This window comes from Empidonax traillii, unplaced genomic scaffold, assembly GCF_003031625.1.
Source record: "Empidonax traillii isolate 1590-97213 ecotype Southwest subspecies unplaced genomic scaffold, ASM303162v1 scaffold65:size4453928, whole genome shotgun sequence".
Taxonomy (NCBI): domain Eukaryota; kingdom Metazoa; phylum Chordata; class Aves; order Passeriformes; family Tyrannidae; genus Empidonax; species Empidonax traillii.
Window position 1 is genome coordinate 4413344 of NW_020955258.1, and position 19065 is coordinate 4432408.

Consider the following 19065-nt stretch of genomic DNA (forward strand, 5'->3'; position numbering starts at 1 on the left):
TTTGTCTTGTTTATTGTATTTTCAATATCACTGATAGATAGCCATAGACTTACTTTAATCTCTTTGATAAATATTTGACTGAATAACAAAATTCTAATGCCAACAGTTACCAAGAAAGTTGTACCACCAAAACCTGCACCAGCGGTAATTGAGGAAAAAGTTATGAAAAAGGAAGGTACAGATCAGCATCTCTCCATTACAGTTTACATTTTTCCGGCACCCTGTGTGCTTCTGTGCACCTTGTTAATATGTGGACCTGTGTGTATGTATGTGTGTCTATTGTACTAGTCATGCAGTAACTACTTTCAGTGTTTAAATAGTATGTGTACCATGCTTAGTCTTTCATAAAGTCTGTTTTTAACGTGTTTGTGGCTAGACTTTTGCTTCATGTTTAAAGAGCCTACAGAATATTGCAGTGTGATTTAGCTTTTTCTTCGTCTATTCTGCCTGCTGGCCTGTCCTTACATAATAAACATAATTGTGTCCAAACTACCAAAAATATCTTTGAAGAACTGCCTTTGGAATTCTTTTGATGTACTATTTCCAAAAGCCTGTGCATGCATTTGTTTCAAATGTTTGGGTTAAACATGTCTGTGTCTGTAGTCTTTAACAAATACTAAATATTATATTTGTGTGCTTGTTTTGTGTTCAGTATTTTAGAATATGAATACTGTCTAAATATGTCTAGTACTTTCATGTACAATACAGATAAAGATTTGATAAAAACTCACATGCTGACTACCACTAATCTGGATCTAGAATATAAAATACTAAAACAAAATCCTATCTTTAAAGTACCTACAGTAGAAACATGGACTGTTTCAGAAGAAAAGATGTCAGTTTCTGTCCACAGAGAAGAAGAGTATTCATATGTTACAGGTATGTACAAAACCAAAAATCTGTGCACCCAAATCAAAACCAGTCAATTCTTCCAGACTTTCTTTGGATTTATTTTTATGTATGGCAAATTACATATTTAGACACATTGTACATTTGTCTTTCAGTATGCCTTGCTTCTTTTTGTTCATTGTGTGCTGTAGCCTTAGTTTTCTTTAACTTAATAGGTGGCATATTTCAACTATTTTATCTTAATATTATTTAAATGCTTTTCTTTGAAGAGCCACCAGAGCGTGAGAAAACAGTTGAAGAAAGATTCTATGAAGCTGTTTACCCAATTGAAGGTAGATTGATTAAGGATGTGAAGCTAAACAATATTTGAGTTTGTTTGTTTGTTTTAATTTGAATCTAAAATTCATTGTGATATTTGCTGTTGGTTTTCCAGATTAATTTTTTTTATGAATTAGCACACGTGTTTCAGTGACCATTGTGTACTGGACACACATAACATCTTCAAGTTTTTCAGATTTATTGTGAACTTTGATATTTCTTATATCAAAATTTAATATCTTTAAAATTCTTATTGTAGCAGAAAGAGAAGTTGAGGAGGAGGAGGAAGTCATTTCTACAGAACTGGAGATCCCTCATGTTGAAGGTGAATAAAGTCTTTGCATCACTGTGCACCCTGTTTTTCTGAACTTTCACTTCATCTGTCAGTAATACTGTTTACCAGAGGACAACATAAAATAACTGAGATCTTTTCATTTTTCTATGGCTCTACACTCCGAGGTTCAAGACCCACTGCATTTCTGAATCTTATTATTCTTCAACACTGCTTTAAATGATTCTTTTAATAGCTTTTTTGAGTATATTATATCTGATAAAACAGCACAGTTTTTTATACAGATTATTTGCTTATACACCATGTTAAAAGCAGCCTACTGTGATTTACCAAGTATTTGAAAAATACAGTCTCCTAAATGATCACCACCTATCTCTTTAAAGTGCCTGAGGTGCCAAAGAGGCGTGTTCCAGAAGAAAGAAAGCCTATTCCTGTCCCTAAACCAGAAGCTCCATCAGGTAAAGGTATTTCTACTGCCCTAGTAAAAAAAAGAAAAAAGCAAAACCCTCAGAAATTGTCTTTCATTGTATTGTTTTCCTTGTTTTCTTGAATATCTTTATGAGTTTACTCTCTTTGTGTCTTTGGTTTTGTATTACCTCCATATGCATTATTTGATTTTGCATTGTCTCCATTGCACACTTTTGCTTTTTCAGTTGTGCTATAACCACTTACAGCTTGAATTTGTCTCAGCTTGAGCCCTTCTCTTTCCTAACAGTCTTGTGCTTATTGTTTGTATTTAGGTTGTGTGGCTTTTGGAGAAAAGGGTAGGGTGTTTTTATTTCAATGGAGTCCCATGAAATGGGATAGTGCAGTGACTTTAACACTGCGGTTTTATACTGTATCATAGTGTCTTTCTTGTGTAGTCTGTGTATGTCCAAAAGGCTGTATGTTGTATTGTGTTGATTGCAGAGCTCAGCTCCTTGTCCAGGCACTGTGTCCATCCTGTAAAATAGTCTTGGATTACTGAAATCTGTATAAGTGTTCTGAGAGCTAAAGATCTCTTGCTTTGACAATGTTTTCTGAAGTGCCTGAAGTCCCTAAGAAACCTGTTCCAGAAAAGAAAGTTGCTGTTGCTAAAAAGGAGGTGGTTCCCCCAGCAAAAGGTACAGTATCTTTTGAATGTGAGCTTTAATCAGTCACATGCTATTGTCCTGTTTTCCTAACTTTTATTCATTTCTCAACATAAGCATATGATAAACATAGTCTTTGTGTGTTTTCTTGGATGTCTGTTCCCATCTAAGACTGTCAAAAGCCTTAGAAATATTACTTAAAAGAACTTTAATACCTTTAGAGTTTCTGAAGTGCTAAAAAACCTGTGTCTGAAGATAAAGTACATGTTCGTGTTCCCAAAAGAGAACATCTGCATGCCAAAGACATACCTGTTGAATTTTACTTTCCCATTACTCTGTATGTAATAATGTTTGTTTTTATGCATAATCCTCTTCTATGTATAATTCTTTTTTAATGTATTATTCTCTGTGCATGTATGAGAGTTTTTAAGGCCAAGTAACATATCTGAGCATCTCTTTCTTCAGTTAAGAATTCAGTCTTAAATAATTTGTCAATCTTGGAGCAACTGGTTTGGTTTTGGTTTTTTTCAAACATATGTTGCTCTTGTCTTATATTTTTCTGTGTTAAGTGTATGAGTGTGTTATGTGGTATATCTTCAGATTCTTATAAATGGATTAATGAAATCTATAATGCTCCAATAAATCTTTGAAATACAGAATTCAGTTATCTTGCATTTTATCCTTTTTAAGTGCCAGAGGTGCCCAAGAAAGCTCCCCCAGAGAAAAAAATTGCTGTTCCAAAGAGAGAGGAGGCTCCAACACCTAAAGGTACACCTAAATAAATAACGTTATTTTCTTATTATCTTAAACATCTCGTTTATGTGCAATTTTAGTTTTTATTGTTAAGTGAATTTGGTTTTATTTATACTTCAGTCACTTTATATATGTTTCTTTTGTGTCAGTTTTGTGACACAAATGTGCTGTAGCTGCGGTTTTAAAGCACCAGTTAATTTTAGCTAATAATATTATCATTAATATCTTTGAAGTACAAGAAGTACCTAAGAAACTGGCTCCCGAAGAAAAATTACCATATGTTGCTAAAGTAGAAGCCCCCCCTGCAAAAGGTACAATACAGTTCACCGTAGTGTTGTTTATTGTACTCTTTAGAACATTTTGTTTGTCTTAAATTGTTCAGCTGTCATGTTTTGTAAACAAAACATGTCTGTGTGCAGTCTTTTTGAATAACACATTTCTCTTACATGATGCATTTGCCAGTTTTTACTTCTGAGGTTCTAAACCAAATACTTTTTTTAAGTGCCTGCAGTTCCTAAGAAACCTATCTCTAAAGAGAAAGTATCTCCTGCTGTTCCTAAAAAAATTGAGGCTCCTCCAGCTAAAGGTATGCTTTCCAGTAGAATACAAGAATATGCTGTTTCTCAGCTTCTGTTTATTGTTGTCAGTTGTTGATTTGTGCTTTCCTGGTGAATTATGCTGTTCTGATTTAGTGACAGTGAATCATTACAGTGTGTTGTATATGTTGTGCAATACCCATAAAAATATTCTTTCTAAATATTGAACCTCTGTTAAATGTTTTGTACTCAGTACCCTTAAGCAATTCTTTGGAAACTTAGATTTAGCATTTTGCAACATTGCTTTCACAATGGAATTGGAAAAGGATACATTTAATATTACTATCTTTCAAAGTGCCCGAAGTGCAGAAGAAAGCCACCTTTGAAGAAAGAGTAATTATTAAAGAAGAAAGAATATCTGTTGCCATTCCAGAGGAAATCCCACTACCTGAAGGTACACTGTAAACAGACAAGAGCGAGAAACTTATGCTTTGACTGCAAGTCTGGTGTTCTAATACCAAGATAAAAATACACAAAAATGTTGTGTTAGTTATCTCAGTGTGAGTTTTGTGTTGAGCATTTTACAGAGCTGCAGGCAGTTAAGAGCCTCCTGAGTGCCATTTACCATTTCAGTCTTGAATGCCAGGATCCCACCACGTTGACAGGAATGGAAACTCTACCACTGAATATAGTGAACTTCAGATCAGGCTCTCATAAAATTGTAGTAGCAAATATGGATATATTGTTTAGTTTAGACTCCTCTAATTAGGGCTGTGACCATCCATTTGTCATATTCTATACAAAGCTCTCTGTAGCCCTGCAGTGTTAGCCTCTCACCAGCTTTCAGTTCATATTCTCATACTCAAGGAAGACTGAGATCAGTTGTTATAAGTTAGTATAAGAATTTAGACAACTCAATTCCAATTAAACATTTCTAAATTTATTAAGCAAGCGATAATAAAGCAAACAGCACTGGGTGGCCTGGGGGGCAGTTGCCCCACCCGAGACACACACCGAAAATGTAGTAAATGTTCCTTTTTATACATTTCCAAGTCCCGAGTTTTGAATGCGGCTGCGTTGAGGCTTGAGTTCGTGGTTCATTGCTAAGTGGTCATCTGGGATTTGTCAAAGATGAAAGCTGCAGTTCTTATCAGCTGTAAATTTTACCAATACTGATACGTGTTTGTTTAGCAAGATGTCTGCAATTATTTTTAATGACACTTGCTTAATTAACAGGATGTCCATGAAACTTATCTTGTTGAATTATAAAAAAAGTTCCTTATTCCCTCATACACATAAGATTTTATGAACAAAGTTAACCCTTCTATTACAAGTAGTTTTAAGTCAGTATAATTCTACATAAAATCTACTTCAGGGTAACAAATCAGCATTTTGTCTGGTTTTTATCCCATTAATAACTATCCAGTGAAGACAATTTCTATTTTCCATTAAAAAGCATAAATGAGTTTTTAGAATAATATCTGGAAATTCTCTATCTAAAACATGAACTTACAAATTATATTTCTATGGATACGTGCAGTGTTAATTTTTGTTTGTCTCCTGCAAATTAACCTTCTGCCCAGAACAAGTTGATGTTTTCCTGACACAGTCGTATTTGTTCTGCACATTCCAGGCTTTTCTTTCAGTTCCTGACTTATTCTTCTTATCTTATTCCTTTCCTTCTCACTTTCACACACTTGGATCAGAGAGCAACATCAAATATTTTGACTCATTTCCTCCACCTCAGCTGTTGTGATGGGCAAGTTTGGGGAGCTGAGGCATTCTGATGAACTGACTGTTGACCAGTGTATGGTATTAGAGAGATACAACAACACACATGGACAAAACATGTAATTTAGAGAAAATTGTACATATGTATGTACAGAGCACTTTCTGTACGGTATGCATATCTGTCATTGTCATATAGAGTTTGTAAGAATTGGTCTTCATCTTCTCCATCCATCAATCCCTCCCTCTCTCCATCTATCCATCCACCAAAAAAACTAAAACTAATAATTTTCCTTAAAGAACCAACAGTAGAAGAATGGTCTGAAGAAGAAACGGAGGAAGTATCTGTTTCCATTCACAGAGAAGAGGTTTCTGAAGGTATGACAACAATTCAGGAATCTAGGCAAAAGCGAAAAAGCAATTTTTGTTTTGCACCAAAAAGTAATATGGATTAATATCTACTTATGGAAGAATTTACTACTATATAAATACATTTCATAACCTACAAATTTTAATATTAAGAATGTCTACAATTTCTTTTAACTACTTTTGAAAAATGTAGGAGTTAATCCTATTGTGATAGAGGGAAAATAATGAGGTATCTCTTGGATATTGACATCTATCAGCCTTTCTTTTTGTTTACAAAAATTCTCTGTTGGAAGTTCTTCTTCCACCAGGTTGCTTGAATGAAGTAAAGGTCCTTTAGAATATCATGGTGAACTCTGGTTACTCAGGCAATTTCAACATAAAATTACTATTGTTTCCACCTGTAAGTTTACTGGTGGTAACATAATACTGTGAAGAACAATAACTAGATTGACTCAATTTCTGTTCAGAGTGACACCAGTGAAAGATTTTTCCAGGGACCAGCTTTCATCAAGAAATTTTCTTGGTATTTGGGAGAGAAGGTTTCTCAAAATGAACAAATTCCAACGTTAGTGAACATGTGGACAGAGGAATGGACTGAGCATTTTCGCATTCCATGCAAATTCAAGATGAGAGCTCAGTCTCTCTGTTGCATTTGAGTTGCTTGGAATGTTTCCATTGGCCTCAGAGGGAGCAGGATGGCTTGAGTGTAGATTTTGTAATACCAGAGGTGTCTATTAGAAATGCACATTGCTTATCCTTTGTTACTTACCAGGGCAAGCATAAAGACAGTAATATATGTCAAGCACTTAAACTTAAGTATTTTTTATTTTGCTCTTTCAAAGTGACTGAGGAAGAGTCTTACTACATAGAGGAGACAGTAACAGTTCCTAAAAGAGAGGAAGCCCCACCCACAAAAGGTATATGTTCTTTGCATTACAACATGTTGGTTGTTTCATTACTCTTAACATTATGTTGCCACTCTATGTTTATGTCCATTTGTGGCTTTTTTGTATTAAAGAAATGTGTTCATGTTGTAGTAATACTGTGCCTCTATGTAAAACTGTATATTGTAATCTTTTAAAGTGCCTGAGAAGTACAGGAAAGTTGTCCCTGAACCAAAAGTTCCAGCTGCTCCTAAGGAAGCTCCAGGAGTTAAAGGTATAAACGAGTTCCTCAGCTGGGTGATGTATCTTCAAGGGGATTATGTTTGTCTTACTGTCTTGCTTGTACATGTTGACACAAATAGTGTCTGCTTGCAGTGCTGAATGTTTGTCTCCAATTCCATCTTGTAATTTGAAAATAATTGTTTCTTGTACCATGAAAATTATTGTTTGTACTTACTTGGTAAAATACATTGTGAAGTAGGAGGCAATTTCAAATGTTACACCTTAATATTCTTTCTCATCTTCCTTCTCATCTTACTCATTTTTCTAAAGTTCCTGAAGTTCGTAAGAAAGCAGTTCCTAAAGAGAAAGTACCTGTCCCTGTGTCTAAAAAAATGGTGGCTCCACCAGCAAAAGGTATAGCAGTGGTTTGCTCTTGTTGCAAAAAAATGCTTTTTTGCTGTATTCCATCTTTAACATATTCGCATGTTGACACAAAATGTATCTCCCATATCAAATTTCTTCAACATTAAACATGTACTTATATTCGTTTGTCTACCGTGACGCCTGTACTGTCTTGATGAGATTTATTTTATTTCATCTTCTATCTTATGCCTGTTGATGAAATCAATCAAATTTTCTAAAGTTGCATAATCTTTTTTAAGAACCTGCAGAAGAACAGGTGCCCACTTTTGAGATAGAAGTTGAAGAAACTCCAGCAACTAAAGGTAAACAGAATATTATGATCATGGAGATTTTTTAGATTGACCTAGCAGTATTTGTGTTTAGGAGTTTTACTTCAATACAGTTTTGCTTGTTAGTATCTGTAACCTTTGTCTGGATCTCCACTGTCTTTTGACAATTTAATTGTTTTTGTGCTGTGGCTGTAAAATACTCTATCTTGCAGTGTCTCGTTTTTGTTGCTGTTGAAGTTCATTTAGCACTTTCTTTTTAAACAATCAGAATAAGTAGAAAAAACTTACATATATCTGTATTTCAAATATTGCAATAAAATAATCTTACACATTATTTTTAAGTGACTGAAGTGCACAGGAAAATCATCACAGAAGAAAAAGTTGCAGTTGCTAGAAAAGAAGAGGCTCCACCCAAAAAAGGTATATAATTTTCAGAGTTACACAACAGAAGTCTTATTTCAGAGTGGTGGTTTATATTTGTGTCTGGTTATCTAACATAAACTGTATTGTTCAGTGTTTGTGGTCTTTTTTTTTTACTTGAAGAAATGTCAAGTCTCTACATTTGTATTTTGTCATCTGATTATATTAATACACTGTGACTAATTCAGCATCTTTAAAAAAACCTTTTTTTAAAAAAGTCCCAGCAGTACCCAAGAAACCTGTGCCAGAAGACAAAGTACCTGTTCCAATTTCACAGAAAGTGGCAGCTCCACCAGCTAAAGGTATCCAAGTCCTTTTGAAAGTAGAGAGGACTTCTAAATATTAGATGTCCATGTGCATCGTACTCGCAATCTTCCTGGTTAATCAAATCTGTCTCTCCTGATTTGGTTATAAATGTCTTTGTCTTCTCCCTTGAAAAGAATGCAGAGGGTGACAGAGAATAGTCATGCACCTGCATTCTTTGCATTTTCCGGAGATTATTTAACTTCATTGATCACTGGGTGCTTGAGTCCCTTGCAAAACTTAGTGAAGACATTTACTCAGTGAAGAAGTTAAATAAATTTGAACATGTTTGGAAAAAAATTATCAATGTTTTACAACATTGTCAATATTCCCTGACATGTCTCAAAATTACAAATATGTCCTCTGTTTCTGTGCTTTTCTTGTGTTTGAAAAGTAATTTTGTTATGTACCCTGTATGTGTGGTGTTCTGTGGTTTAATTGCGTTTCTGAAGTCTGGAGGCAAAATATTTACATCTTACTTTCATCCCAGTAATTCCCATCTTCCTTCACAATATGTGAATATTCTGTTTGGTTTTGATTTGTTTTGATCTATAATTACTCTAATATGTATTATACTAGTATATATTATTTTAACATTTAGCTGTATTTCTGCTGTTACTACAGCAGTGTTTCAAAGGGAAAAATTTTCCAAGTTTCAAATTTTCAAAGTTGTTTCAAATTTTTCTGAGAAATTTATTTCTGCAACCTGCCAAACTAGTGGTCTTCAAAATGCTTAATGCATATCTAGCTACTGTGCATTAAAACTTCAGCTGGTCATTTTCTCAATTAATTTACATGTCTTTATGGTTGTATGTCTCATGTGACTGTTGTGTTTATTATAAGTATATTTTCTGTGTATTAGTATACTACTTCTCTATACTTTTGTCCATTATTCTTTTTATGAACTTCAGAAAGTGTGTGATTTCTTTTAGAATTTAGTATTCTTACAATTACTATCTTTAAAGTGCAAGAAGTGCAGAAGAAAGTTGCCAGAGAAGAAAGAGTATCCATTGCTGTTCCAAAAAGAAAAGTGTCTCCACCACCAGAAGGTACTCCTGCCCATGGATTAATCTATGAACATATTGTCCTCATGCAATATGACCAGAATTTCAAGCCTACTGTTCTAGTACCTTTCTTGAGGTTCAAATTAAGAGTCATAGAATCATTTAAATTGGAAAAGACACTTAAGATCATTGAGTCCTACCGTTAACCTAACACTACCAAGTCTATCAATATGATCCACCATAGTCCCAAGCGAATGTTTGCAGAGTCTTTGAGAAACACTAGAGACATTTTCACCAATTACTCTGGGTATGGGAGGTGTCAGGAAATAATAACAATTTTCATAAGAAACTCCAAATGGGAGGATATTTATTATTGTACATGATACTGCACCAGAGAAAAAATATTAATGTTAGACTCTGTCTTTGAAGTACCAACAGAAGAAGAACACTGGGCTATTTCAGAAGAAGTATCCATTTCTCTCCACACAGAAAAGGAGATTTCATACACAGGTATGAAGACTAAAAAGATTCTGTGTCCAAATTTACATCTTGTCACCTAATTTAAAAAAAAAAACAACAAAACAAACAGAGAGAGAGAGAGAACAAAATAAAATTTCATGTCCTTTGCTTATTGCCAGTCTATCATGAAAGTGAATATTGTAGAATAGCACAAGACAGTATTCCATTTTCATAAAAGGCTTAATTCTTTCCTCTTGGCTTACTGCTGTTGTCATGGGAGAAGCCCAAAAATTTCACTAGGTCTTCCTTCACAAATCTTGCCACCTGTCCAGCCTTTGAATGGAAACAGGACAGCCTTTTCTTTCATTTAAATTAACATGCTTTCTTTTCCAAAAACAAAGCCAATGCTTTTCTGTTTTCTAAAAGCAATTCCTCACCTAAATCTGAAGGTCAAATGAAAAATCTTTAGCTCTACTGTTGCCTACATGGCTGAGACACTGAGCATGATCATGTAATGGATCTGCCTACTGAAGGGCTTTGAACAAAGTGCACAGCCTTTAAAGAAAATTCATTGCTCTTTCACTTTTGGATACAGTTTATTGATTTGTGAAAAATGGCCCACAAGATGCCTCACACTTACTACTTTTAGACCTGCTACTGTTGATAAATGGCATTATCATATTCATATAATGAAAGATTAATACAATCGAATCAGTGTAAAGCTAAATAATCTATTTAGTCTCTAATGAGGGGGGACAGGCATATCATGAGTAGTAAGAGGATTTCTGACTGGTTCTCTGTAAGGCAGGTCTAATATGCCAGCTGGTCTGGAGAAAAAAGGTCAAAGCAGAAGGACATAAAAGGCAACCGTTCTCCAATGAGATATCAAACAGAGGTCTTTTAGCTGCAACAAAAGAATCCAAAGGAACCTGAGTTTTCTGAAAAGAGCACTCATGCACAATGCAGTTTTTGTTATCAAATCCACCAAAGTTAACAGGTCCAATCAGTTTTAGTTTAAGATTTCAAATGCAAAGGTACTTGGCACTTTTAATTAAATATCTAGCAGGACTCTACCAGAAAATACTTAAAGAGCTAGGCAGTCTTCACATTGCCTCAAAAATAACACCCACTTAGCAAGCATCAAGACTTGTGGCAGCCGCTCATCTATGAGTTTATTACGAAAAAAACATCTAGAAATTCTCAAATCTATCACTGACAGAAGGGATTCCATCTACTAAGATGGTCTGAAAAAAATCTCCAATCTGTTAAGAAAAAGCCAAAGTTATTCTATAACTTGACAAGTCTCCCAGATGTTAAAATGCCAGGGTAATTTTCTGTGCAGTTTCCAGCTATATTGACATCTGCCTCGGAAGACAACATCCATGCACTTCTGTAAAAGAGAACATGCTGCTTAAACATAGCATACAGTCTTTCCTAAATAAATCTTAAATACTGAACTTATCCACACCTTAATCTTTGGAAATTTTCCTGCTTTTATAGGGAATGGCTTCTTGCTATGCCTGAACAAACAAACCGCTTCGTAAAGTAATTGACAGAAGAAGAAAAATACCTTCCTCACTGAGCAATTAATTCTTTCGCTCCCTCAACCTTATCTATGGTTTCCTAGGGAAATCTTCTGTTGCCAGTGAATGAGGACTATTAATTTATTCCTGAGGTGCAAAGTGTCAGTGCTGAGGAGAGGGACTGCTACAGCGGACAGTGAGATTTAGTGATTTTGTAATTGGATGGATTTGGATTTTGAGTTCTGCCCACCAGCAAGCTTAGCTTCACTGTTGGCAGTATTGGATGAAGCAAGAATCATATCAGCTGCTTATATTGGCATCTTGAAAAGTTTGTTTCTTAGTTGAAAAGTAGTCTAGTGACTCCCCTAACTACATGTCCAGTGTCAATAAGCACATTTGTCTTTTACATGTCAACCATGTGTTTGTAAGATATCTTTTTTTGTTTCTTGCCAAGAATATTTTTGCTTTTGAACAATATGTCTAAAAATTCTTAAATGTAATTGTAATGATTCTTTTAAGTGCCTGATGTACCAGAGAGAGCTATCCTTGAAGAAAGAGTACCAATTTATCCTCCTAAAAAAATGGCAAGACCACCAGCCAAAGGTATACTGGATAGAACTATGAAATATGGTATAAATGTTTTTTGTGTCTTGTATGTTCTATGTACAGTGAATACTGTTTGTTTTCTCTGGAATGTTCTTCCTTTGGTAAATTCCTAGTTGGCAATGTCTTGTGATCCTTATGATTTGTAAGATCTATGTGCTAAATTTTAAGGTTCTTTTAATTGGTATCTTTTTAAGTGCCTGAAGTGCGCAAGACAGTTGTCCGAAAAGAAAAAGCGTATGTCCAAGTTCCTCAGTATGAAGAAGAAGAAATTCCTAAATATGAGGAGGAAGAAACCACCAGATATGAGAAGGAAGTAATCCATTACAAGGAGGAAGTTCATCATTATGAAGAAGTTAGTCACTATGCGGAAGAAGTTCCTCAGTATGAAGAGGAAGAAGTTGCACATTATGAAGAAGAAACTGCTTATTATGGAGAGGAAGTTGCTGAATATGAGGAGGAAGAGTCAGAGGTCCCTCAGTATGAAGAGGAGGCTCCCTTACCAGTTAGAGGTATACTTTAGGGTTTGTGTGAGAAAAAATAGTATCTTTTCATTCCATTAAAATAGCAAAGCCTTGTTTTAAAATGTTCTGCTTTACAGTCTGCCTTTTTCAGGATGTTTATTGATTAGTATATAGTGTAGGAAACCTGTGATGACTGTATGTCTACTCTTTACTACTACCTCTATAAATTTAAATGTTCCATGTCATACATGTTCATTCCTCTTTCATATGAACTGCATATAACCAGTAAGCAAATTTAACTGAGCTTAATTTCATCCCCATTCAGAATCCATTTTTGCCATCAAACTGTTCTTGAAATACTTAGAAATGCTTATGTGATGTCTGCAATCGCAGACAAAAAATATATTTATCTAGAAAATAGGTAGGATACATGATTTAGGAACATAAATCACATGGAACTCTACTCAGAAGTCTTTGAAATCCCTATGGTTGATGTCTATTTTTGTCCTAAAGGGAATAATATATTTTCATGAAAAAAAAAAGATACAAAAGTTTTATTAAATATCCATATTTAAATACTTTTAGTTGTAGGTGTTTCCCTTAGGACTAATTTTTATGGTATTGGTATAAATTTTCTACATTGTTAGTGCAGGATGAACATGATATTCACTAGGAGAACTGGGTCATTCCAAGACCTTGATACATCATAATATAAAGATAATATAAATTATCTATATCTGATTTTCCAAAATTACATAATCATCTAAGAGTATCTATCCTTTCCAGTCCTGATCCAAATCATTCCATAGTGTCTTTTCCCCTAAAAGAAGTTTAGAATTTCTTTTGACTAATTAGTGAATGCAAAAACTGTATTTAACAGTGTTTGCAGTAGAATTTTGACATATTGATTAAAATATTTTTCACAGTTGAAAAAAGGTGAGGCTTTACACCTCAAAAGCCAGGTTAATCCTGAACAGAAGGTTAGTGTTGGTTAAAATTTCCTTTGACTCTATCATAGTAGTTAAGTTTAATTCATACGGCTCCAAACTTCCTTCAGTATGCTCAGAGCCAGAGGGACTCCTGTCATTGTAAAACTTGTATGGATATTGCTGAGTTTGGGAGTATAAAAAGAAGTTAAGATATATCTTAGCTGAAACCTTTGCCACACTGCAGTTAAAGGAAAGTCTGTTGATTTCAGATTTTTAAAATATTTCATTTACACAACAAATTTGATATAAACTGCTGGTTGCTTTTAATGTGTCCATAATTCTGTGCTTGAAGTAAGTTGGTTGATAAACTAGATGTGCTTGGGTTTTTTGCATGTAGAAAGCTCTTGGAAGTTTTTGAGAAAGAAAATGTAATCAGCAATTTATATTTAAGGCATATACTATAATATGATGAGATGCAATCTATAAAGTGCCTGAGTAGCATTGGGATCATAGTTCTAGGGAAAAATATGGAAAAGTAGTAAAAAAACTAAATATCTAATACGGCGATTCAATCCACAAATTTGAGGGAAAAAAATTGTATTTTTGCAAATTTACCACCATGGCACTTTATAATCTTCTTTAATAGCTCGTTCTAAAAGGCAAACTCTGTCTTAATCTTCTGATCAAAAAAAAAGCCCTTGAAGTTAAAAACATATTTATTTATGGCTCAGTGGCTGAGCTGCGAGAATGGACATAATAGCAGCTAATATAATGTTTGCTATTTTGTTTTGTCTTAACAGTGAAACCCTGTTAAATCATAGCTGTATGTTCTGAGTATGTATTTGTATGTTTGTTTGCACTTTATGTTCCTGCTGTTGTGGAAGTAAATACCTAAAATATTAATGGTATCTTTCAAGTGCCTGAAGTTCCCAAGAGGCCTGTTCCAGAAGAAAAAATACCTGTTATGAAGAAAAAAGAAGTTCCTCCAGCAAAAGGTATATATCTTCTCTTCATGTTAGCAGAATTCTCTGAATATGTAATTCATGTTATATTTCAGCTCTCTTATTGGATTATTACCTTTTTCTGCTCTTTCTGGAGGGGGTTCTTCATATGAAATGTCAGTGTTGCTGTCTTTTTTGTTTCATTTCTGTTTTGAGTAGCTTGTGGTTTATTTTTTTAACCAAAATGCTGTTTTTGAAGTGCCCGAGGTGCCAAAGAAACCTGTACCTGAAAAGAAAGTCCAAGTGCCGAAGAAGGAAGCTCCCCCAGCTAAAGGTATATGCACTTGTAATTATCTGTGATCAGAAAGATTCTCTAGAGTTCATTTATCTTTCACTTATTTTAAAAGCTGGGATAGTTAAAGAATTGTTACTCTTAAGAGTTGTGGTTCTTTTTGTTTGTGTTTAATTGTTTAGTGTGATTGGTTGTATGTCACGTTGGTTTAGATTCTCATGCCAAGCTCAATTTTCAATAATATCTTACTAAGTTCCAGAAGTGCCAAAGAAACCTGTTCCGGAAGAGAAGGTTCCTATTCCTGTTCCAAAAAAGAAAGAAGTTCCACCAGCCAAAGGTATATCAGCTCTTGACTGAATATGTTAAAAAAAATATTTAAAAAGTCAGTCTTTATTCATCTTTCCTCTTTTAATATAATGAGGAATGAAGAAAGTTTTCTAGTCTTGACAGTTATTTGTCATTCCACTTTCTTGATTTATATCAATGTTCTTTACGGTTTGGTTGAAAAATGAAATTCTTAAGCTCCAATAATATTTTTTCAAGTGCCTGAAGTACCAAAGAAACCTGTGCCAGAAGAGAAGGTACTTGCCCCAGTGCCTAAAAAAGTGGAAGAGCCTCCACCAGCCAAAGGTATACACCAGTTTCTGGTTCAACTGTGTAATTCTAGTTTTGTTTCTTCAGCTTTAGAAATCTGCCAGTAACAGTACCATTCATCGACCCCATGTGTTTGAACCACTCACTGTCCTATGTTTGATCAGGACAGTCTTGTGTCTGTGTCTGTTAGTTGTGGGTGCTACACTTATTCTATGCTTTGAAAATGTCTATCTATGTTTGTGTATTGTATTGTCTCTTGTCTTTTGGATCTTATATTCCTAAATAATTTTAAAGGACTTGCTGTTTCAAAAACAGATGCTTCAAAAGATACACAATGTACCTAAACAGCCAGCTTCCCCCTTAGCCTTACTACCACCAATTTGTAATGCTGCAGTCTATGTGTAAGTTTACACCTGTGCATAAATCTATGGATAAAATTATGCTTTCATACACAATTAGATTTTACAATATTAGTGTGATTATCTTATTGTTTTAACATGTCTTATGTTACATTGAAAATTAATTCCTTAAACAAAAATGTCTTTTAAGTGCCTGAAGTGCCCAAGAAAGTTCCAGAAAAGACAGTACCTGTCCTTGTACGTAAAAAACCAGAACCTTCAGCAGCCAAAGGTATTGATTCTTATAATTGAACGTGTGGATGATGTTGCTTATTGTTTCTTTATGTTTGTTATTAGAATGTAATTGAAATATCATAGCAGTTTGTGACAAATGTACTTGCTAATTCATGATCTTTAGCTTCTGTGTAAGTTGTCTCTCATTTTCTAAAGTTATGACCAAGTTTTCTACAATTAAACATTAAAGTGCCAGAAATACCAAGACCTCCCAGTGAAGAGGTACCTGTTTTTGCTCCTGAAGAAGAAGAGGAAGAGGAAAATATTCCAGAAATACCAGCAAGAGGTACATCATTCCTTCTTGAAGATTATGAGAGCTTTGTTCAATTCATTAAGATCTTCATCTCCATTCATTGTTAAGCTTGGTGTAAATCTTAATTAATCTTCTGAGGGGAGCTTTCTTATTCTTCTTGGTCTGTGTGCCTTTGTTCTGTGGTTTCTGTAGTTCTGATGTTCTAAAATTTCTTATCAAAATAATATCTTTAAAGTGCCAGAGGTGCCCAAGAGAGCTGTCCCAGAAGAAAAAGTACCTGTTGCAGTTCCTAAAGTAAAGAAAATTCCACCATCTAAAGGTATATCACATCGTGTTGTATGCAGATAATTTGTCTCCCTCTTATTTTCATATCTCAGTGGAATCTGCTTTTGAAATCCAATTTATACTCATGTAAAGTCAGATCCTTGTTTCTATCACCCATCGCTTTCCCGTAGTGAGCAGTGCTAGGGCTGAGACATGGCTTGATTGTCTATTTTGTTATTGGTTTCAGCAGGCTGAGAATCAGGCCTTGAATGACTTGCTTTTTTCCCCTTTTAAATGAGCACTGTGAATTAAATAATTCATTGTGATATTATAATTCGGAATAAATTTTAAAATTATTTTAAAATTAATTAATTAAAACTAATTTTTAAATTAATTCAACTAATTTTTAAAATAATTTAAATGTTGTTTAAACAGAAATGAAATATCTGAAATAAAAGGTTGTTTTTACCTGGAAATTCTTCAATTCAGGGAGATCACTCTTACATTTACCTTGAGAGTGTGCTAAAGTCTCAAGTTTTTAGCTAAACTTATACAAAAATAAAATCAATTCACAACTGACCATACAAATAACCTAATTATATACCCTAAATGTGAAATTCAAAGAGGAGACAGACTATTGCAAAGGCCACGATCTGGTGCCAAGCAAATACTACCTCAGCAGCTGAGTTTTTTAAGAAAGCAGACACTGGAAGGTTTGGATGTAAAAAAAAAACCCATACATGCTAATAATCTTCCTTAACCTGTGGTTTGTAGCATGTCTTACTAATATTTTCTTTTTTGCCCAATTAAAAATTAGGCAAAAGAGCTAGTCCTCATATAATCCTTGTAGCCAAATTGCACATTGCTGCTTCCAGGGAGCAAAAAATAGAGTTTCTCCTATTTTTGTTACTATATATTACTGTTGTTACTTTAAAATTGCTGTCCCTGAGTTTTATGTTATAAATTTTTCTTTGTGAAGTTGTGAAAGTAAAGTTCTTAAAATAATATCTTTAAAGTGCCTGAGGTGGCAAAGAAAGTTGTGTCTGAAGAAAAGGTTCCCATTTTTGTTCCTGAGGAAGAAGGAGGGGAAACTATTCCAGAGGAAATTGTACCAGCAAAAGGTACACAATCTTTTCTTGCAAGTTACTCATGACATCTTTTGTGTTCGTTAGTATTCCTCTTCATTTCTTGTTCTAAGCTTTATGTGAGTCTTAAGACTCTTTTGGGGGGAGCTTGTGGTCCTGTTTCATGTTTTTACCTTGTTTCATGTTTTTCGTGCTTTTACTGTTCTGAAAGTAATTTTAAAATGTGTTTGCAAAATAATATCTTTAAAGAGCCAGAGATTCCTAAGAAACCTGTCCCAAAAGAAAAAATACCTGTACCCACTCCTGAGAAACTGGAGCTTCCTCCAGCAAAAGGTACAACTTAGGAAAACAATGTGTTGTTGTACTCATTCAGCGTCTCCATCTGGTTTATTTTGTTTGTTATTTATGTTAGTTTTGTATCTGTGCTGCCTTTCCATACTGATGTCTCAAAATGCCTGTCAAATTCCTAGCAAAAAAACAAACTCTAAAGTGTTTTTACTTCTTCAGGAAGTATGCCTATGGATGTAAAGTGTCTTTTGCTTTAATTTCTGTATCATCTTTAAAAAATACATTCTGCAGAGCAGTTCTTATGTCATTATGTCTGTTTGTATATGTTTTGTGTTATCTTTCTTTTACTGCTGGTGGATGACATTCTTAAAATAAAATGTCTTTAAAGTGCCTGAGATGCCTAAGAAACCCATTCCTGAAGTAAAAGAACCTGTTCCTAAAAAGGTGCCAGCTCCATCAGCCAAAGGTATTGCAGTTTGTACATGCTGTTATTGTTAACTGATAATATTCTTCATACAAGTTGAGTTTAGCAAGGGACATTTTAGTATGTCTGTCTTGTATTACATTTGTCACTATAGTGTGTGTTTGTTTGTTTGTTTGTTTGTAAGTCTCTGTTCTAAGCTTCTGGTTTGGTGTCTATTTATAAATTATACAAAAGAATACTGAAGTTAGGTCCTATCTTTAAAGTACCCAAGATGACTAAGAAAGTTACTCCTGAAGAGAAGGTGCTTGTTGCTCCCCCTGAAAAAGTGGAGGTTCCAACTGCAAAAGGTATATGTAGTCTTTATAATTAATATCCATGCCAAAAATACTCTTGACCTTCTTCTAACTTTTGTCTCTGTTGTATGAGATTTCTGCTTGAATTTATGTTAAAACTCTTCATTTTCAATGTTTGCATAGTAGAACCATAAACCTCTGTTTCTTGTGCTTTTTTATGTATACTGCTCTAAGGTGTTTTTTTTTTCTAAAATTCCTAAACAAAATCTGTATCTTTAAAGTCACGGAGGTGCGTAAAAGAGCTGTTGCAGAAGAGAAAGTACCAGCTGTTGTGCCCAAACCCAAAGAACCAACACCGACTAAAGGTACAGATATATTTCTTCTTACTTATCCCAAAGATTTGTTTTTCCTTCTCATTCTAAAATCTTTTATAATATATATATTGTTTGAGAAGAATGGTTTTATAATTTAATTTAACTTATGTTTGTGGTTATTGTGTACATTTTCTGTTCTTTGTGAATTTTCTTGACTAACTGTAAAAAAAAAAAAAAAAAAGGGTGAGATAGTAATAATAATACTGT

The 19065-nt window shown here is 34.3% G+C and overlaps 1 protein-coding gene and 1 long non-coding RNA gene across 2 annotated transcripts in view; both read left to right on the forward strand.

Annotated features, from left to right (window-relative positions):
- The window catches only part of LOC114055692 (titin-like), a gene marked incomplete at its 3' end in the record, with an annotated part of 131673 nt that overhangs the window by 91646 nt on the left and 20962 nt on the right, over window positions 1-19065 (forward strand). Inside the window, exons 107-111 of the mRNA XM_027880087.1 lie at window positions 15795-15875; window positions 16074-16163; window positions 16366-16449; window positions 17411-17515; window positions 17729-17812. Coding sequence (XP_027735888.1) covers window positions 15795-15875; window positions 16074-16163; window positions 16366-16449; window positions 17411-17515; window positions 17729-17812 — 444 coding nt within the window. The remainder of the gene's footprint in view (window positions 1-15794; window positions 15876-16073; window positions 16164-16365; window positions 16450-17410; window positions 17516-17728; window positions 17813-19065) is intronic.
- Window positions 6233-12353, forward strand: LOC114055787. The gene is made up of 3 exons (XR_003570824.1): window positions 6233-6243; window positions 8581-8583; window positions 12289-12353. It is a non-coding gene; the product is annotated as an uncharacterized LOC114055787 (long non-coding RNA).